The sequence below is a fragment of the Monoraphidium neglectum genome (assembly GCF_000611645.1).
Source record: "Monoraphidium neglectum strain SAG 48.87 unplaced genomic scaffold scaffold04419, whole genome shotgun sequence".
In the NCBI taxonomy this organism is placed as follows: Eukaryota; Viridiplantae; Chlorophyta; class Chlorophyceae; order Sphaeropleales; family Selenastraceae; genus Monoraphidium; species Monoraphidium neglectum.
This window is the reverse complement of record NW_014009210.1, coordinates 1-4506: the sequence shown is the minus strand read 5'-3', so window position 1 is coordinate 4506 and position 4506 is coordinate 1. Positions and strand designations below refer to the sequence as shown.

Below are 4506 nucleotides of genomic sequence, written 5' to 3'. Positions count from 1 at the left end.
ACACACATGCGCGCGCGCGCACACAACACACACACACACACACACACACACACACGCCCCACCTGCTGCGCGCTGGCACCGCTGTTGAGGTGCAGCGTGGCAAGCCCCAGCAGCGCGTCAGCGCTCGACGGCTCAAGCTCAAGCACCCTGGTGACAAGAGGAAAAGAGGGGCAAGGCCGGCGCTGAGGGTGGGCTTCTACGACGCGGGGCCGCATCACGGGGCGGCTGAAGGCGCCCTGCGACCGGAGCGGCGCAGCGGCGTGGCGCCACGCAGCCTGCTGCCCGGCACAGGCTGCTGCGCCTTTACGTAGGTGTCCGCTGGCTCCGCCGAGGGGGAGGAGGACTTGACAGCGGACGGCCGCGCCGGCGTCCGGCGCGCCAGCTGCCTGAGACCTCGGGACGCCGCGGCCGCGGGGGTGCTGCAGGGGACGCTCTGCCGCCCGTTTGCTGATCTGTTCGCACGCACGCATACACACGCACGCAGGAACAGACACAGACACACACATACGCAGGAAGGCACGCACACGCACACACACACACACACACACACACACACCGACCTCACACGAACACGCACACGCACCTCTCATACGCGGCCTGCGCCAGGTCCATGCGCCCCGCCTTGAAGTAGCACGCCGCCAGCCCCAGCCGCACCTCCGCCGGCGCCCACGGATGCCGCTGCAGCACCTGCTTGTAGCTGCCGGCGGGAGGTTTTCACGCGGCGCGGGCGCGGGGTGGCCGCCGGAAGGGAGGTTTTAGGGTGGGCTGGCAGGGGCGGGGCAGGGCTGGGGGCGGCGTGGCCGGAAACGACGCCGTTTGCAGCTGCAGCCGGCCGAACGCGGCCGCCACTACTGCAGCTGTGGGGGGGTGGGGGGTTCAGCCGCAGAGGCCACCCTGCAGCTGCTTCTGCAGACCCGCGGAGCCGCCCGGTCAGAGCAAAAAAAAACCCTGCCGCAAGCCGAAACGCGCAGCCGGGGGCGTGGACATATCGAGCGGGTTCGGTCCCACTGGGCGCCGCAGCTGCAACCAAATCCGGCTGCTGCAGGGGCTGACCCGACGGCGGCAGAACAGAACAAAACTAAACCAGACCAACACCCACATCGCCAGCGCCTCGCTGAGCCGCCCCGCGTTGAAGTGCAGCTGCGCCTGAGCCAGCTGGCCCGCGCAGTTGGGGCGCCCGTTGTGGGTGCGGGCCGCGGCCTGCTTGAACTCGGCCATGGCTGAATTGAGGTCGCCCTGCGGACCAGGGAGCATGGTTGTTTTGCTGTTGGGTGGGGCGCGGCGCGCCGCGCCTGCCAACACGGCACGTCAGGTCGCGTGGCGCTGCGTGTGTGCCGCATGGCGCCGCATGCCGGAAGCATGGCGCTGCATGCAGCGACTCACGGGCGTGCATGGCAGGGGCCCATGCTGCGCGCGCTGCGCGCACCTTTGCGAGCGCCAGCGCGCCCGACGCCAGCCAGGGCAGCTGCTCGGCGGGCCCCTCCTGCTTCGCCGCGTTGACGCGCGCGAGCGCCGCGCTGTAGTGCTCCTGCTTCGCCGCCTTGTCGGGCTCTGCGCGATACTGCTCCGTGTGGTGCGCTGCGATGCCGCATATCATGAGCACGATCTCGAAGCTGGGGCGGCGCTTGAAGAAGTCCTCGACGGCTTTCAGGAATTCGGGGTCGAGCGAGCTCTGCAGCAGCTCGAGGTACTGCTGCGCGCGCCCCTGCGCCAGGTAGGCGCGCGCCAGGTCCCACCAGTGCTGCAGCGGCACGGCCTCTGATTCCAGGATCGACACGAGGTCCTGGACGTCGGGCAGGTGGTCGATCTGCAGCAGCGTGCCATCCTGGGCAGGCACCCGGATCTGCTCATATGGGGTCCCCATGACCGTTTATATGTATGCTATGGATGGATAAATTAAAATTTGTGTATGTCAGCGCGAGAGCGCCAGTACTTGTCAGATCATGGTTATTCCTATCGCATCCTATAAGCCGTACGTAAACAACAACAACGACTCATAACAAAGGGCAATGCGTGTGGAGAAAGCATACCGTACGGTACAGCGAAACCACCGCACCACGGCAAGTCACTCCTAGTGCTACTGCTGCTGACCCGCGGTGAGTGACGCCGCCGCGCTCACCGCGATTCGAAGGTCCTGGTTCAGCGACGTGTACAGTGCGGCGCTGCACAGGTGTTCCTGAGCGCGTCTCCACGCCAGCGCCGCGGTCAACACAGGCCCTGTTGACCGCTGATCGGCACGCCGTGAGCGGGGCCTTGCCATCCTTGTGGGTTGTGACCATGCTGCCGCACGGGCGCAAGCAGGCTGGTGGGTAAGTGACGCCACAGACTTTGCAGCAGTGGCCTGAAGGTTGCAGCTACCAAGAGGGCCGACCGTCGCCCAGCCGCCACTGGGGTGGGCAGCTCGCAGTGCTTTTCCATCTAGCAGAGGGCAAAGCGCAGCAACCAAGCCTTGGGCCCCTGCCTAATCTACTTCGGGTCGTCAAGCGGCTGAGCATATAAGTTGATGAGCTGAGGACCGTTCATGCTCTGTTTGAGTTTGGTGACACAGCTCGAGCTTTGGTTGGACGAGTTACACCAGGGGGTGGGGGCGCCGATCCGCAGCCTGGCCCGTGGTTACTGTACCGCGTGCTCCGTCAAATGCTGAGTATAATGCCATCCACTTAGCGGCGAGGCAGCACTCACCTCGCGCCGGCATGCAGATCCGCGTCTCGCGCTTGATCAAACCCGCGCGATCTCCATGCTCGGCGACCCCGAGCTCGACGTCTTGGCAGGGATTCTAGTGAAGTTTTGCAGGCGCAAAGCCGGTGGACGTGGAGGCCTGAGCTGCAATGTCACCAGCACGGCCACGGCGCTCGGCATCAGCCAGGCAGACGCCAAGGAGGCACTGCGCCGCGCGGCCACGGCCGCCGCGTGCCAGCTGCGCGAGGCGGACGCGCTGCGGCTGCTGCTGCAGCACCACGCGCCCGCGCGCCTGGAGTACCCGCGCGCGGCGTGCCCGGCGTGCGGCGCGCTGGAGAGCCTGACGGTCAAACGGCTGTGTCACGCGGCGATCTTGACCGCGTGAGTTTTCCCAGCCGCCGCTGCCCCCCCCCCTTGCCCTTGCCCCATCCAAACCAGCCGGGGGCAGCTCGCAATGTGCCCACGCCGCAGCCGCGGCCGGCAACGGCACCACCTTTGGCATACCGCGCGGCAGCCGCCTGCTCGCGCCGGCCGCGACACGTGTTCACAGCCCGCCCTGCTCGCTGTGTTTTCCCCTGCACGGCCCTCTTCGCTTGGGCCACTGCAATCTCATCCGTCGCCCCGACCACCGGATCACCTCCTGCGCCCAGTCCACCTGCCGCACCGCCCCACCTATCAAAGCCATCTGGCACTGACCGCCGTGCTGCGCTGACCCGGGGTCTAATCCCTGCCCACACCTGGTGACTGCATCCCACCGTCAAGACGACGACGTTGGAGGACCCCCTCAGCGGTTCCGTCCGCCCCCTTATTCCCTCCCCTCTTCGCGCACACACACGCTCACACACGCTCACGCACACGCACACACACACACACACACACACACACACACACACAGGCATCACGAGCTCGCGCCCTGCCTGGAGGTGGTGCAGTCCTGCACAGCCTGCGGCGCCCACGTGTACCCGCGGCACTACACCCTCAAAAAGGGCTCCGCGGTGCGCGCGCCGCGCCGGGCGCCCGTCTTCCCCCTTTGCCCAGTCGATGGGCGGGGAGGAAGGGGTGGGCACGGCGGCCCTTTGCGCTGACATCCGCGCGGCATGATGATTGCCAGCTTTACATCCAGCAAACATGTGACACACGCACCCGCAGCAGTCACATTTTACTGTAGTCCTGCCGCTGCCGCGCAGCACCCCCAGCGGCCTCGTTCGGGTGCACATCTCGTAGCGCATGGCGAACCCGCCGTTGCATCCGTCCCGCGCGCCCGCAGGCGGCCCGGGCGCGCCGTGTGGTAGCCCTGGCCATCGAGGAGCTGCCCTTCATCGAGGCGGTCCAGGGGTGAGGAAGCCGCCGGGCAGCTGCTCGGCGGCGGGACGACGCGGGCAGCGGGACGAGCTTGCCGCAACGCGCCGGCCGCCGGCGCACCCAGGCCGCGCCTGGATCTGTTGGTGATGCGCGTGACTTGCCCAATCCATGCCTCCCTCGCGCCTGCCCTGCGGAAACTGTGGAACCTTAACCGTGGCTCTACTGCGCGCGGCGCTCGCAGGTTGTGGGTCCAGGTGGGTTTGAATCCGCCCAGTTGGGGTTGCGCCTTGACGCGTGCGCGCGCGTGTTCAGGCGTGCGCGGCCGTGGCGGACTCAAGGTTGATGCTGATAAGGTTTTGGGCATGAGTCTGCATGAAGCGAATCCGATCAGGGCGTTGGCGCTAATCGTTTCCCGCCTGCAGCAGACGCTGAAGCGGCAAGCGGGTTGTGGCACATGCCAGAACCGGGGCCGTCTCAAGGCGCACAACGCGGCGCCCTTCGATGCTGCCGACCACGCCTCTGCAC

The 4506-nt window shown here is 67.0% G+C and overlaps 2 protein-coding genes across 2 annotated transcripts; one reads left to right on the top strand and one right to left on the bottom strand.

Moving 5' to 3' along the window:
• Nucleotides 1–561: 561 nt before the first annotated feature.
• MNEG_14346 (hypothetical protein) lies at nucleotides 562–1864 on the bottom strand (the record flags this gene model as incomplete). The annotated part of the gene is made up of 3 exons (XM_014037183.1): nucleotides 562–697; nucleotides 1100–1236; nucleotides 1427–1864. The coding sequence occupies 3 exons, from the start codon at nucleotides 1862–1864 to the stop codon at nucleotides 562–564; spliced, it is 711 nt and encodes a 236-aa protein (XP_013892637.1).
• An 873-nt stretch (nucleotides 1865–2737) lies between these two features.
• MNEG_14345 (hypothetical protein) lies at nucleotides 2738–4018 on the top strand (the record flags this gene model as incomplete). The annotated part of the gene is made up of 3 exons (XM_014037182.1): nucleotides 2738–3060; nucleotides 3575–3674; nucleotides 3947–4018. 3 exons carry the CDS (start codon nucleotides 2738–2740, stop codon nucleotides 4016–4018), a joined length of 495 nt encoding a protein of 164 aa, XP_013892636.1.
• Nucleotides 4019–4506: the final 488 nt, after the last annotated feature.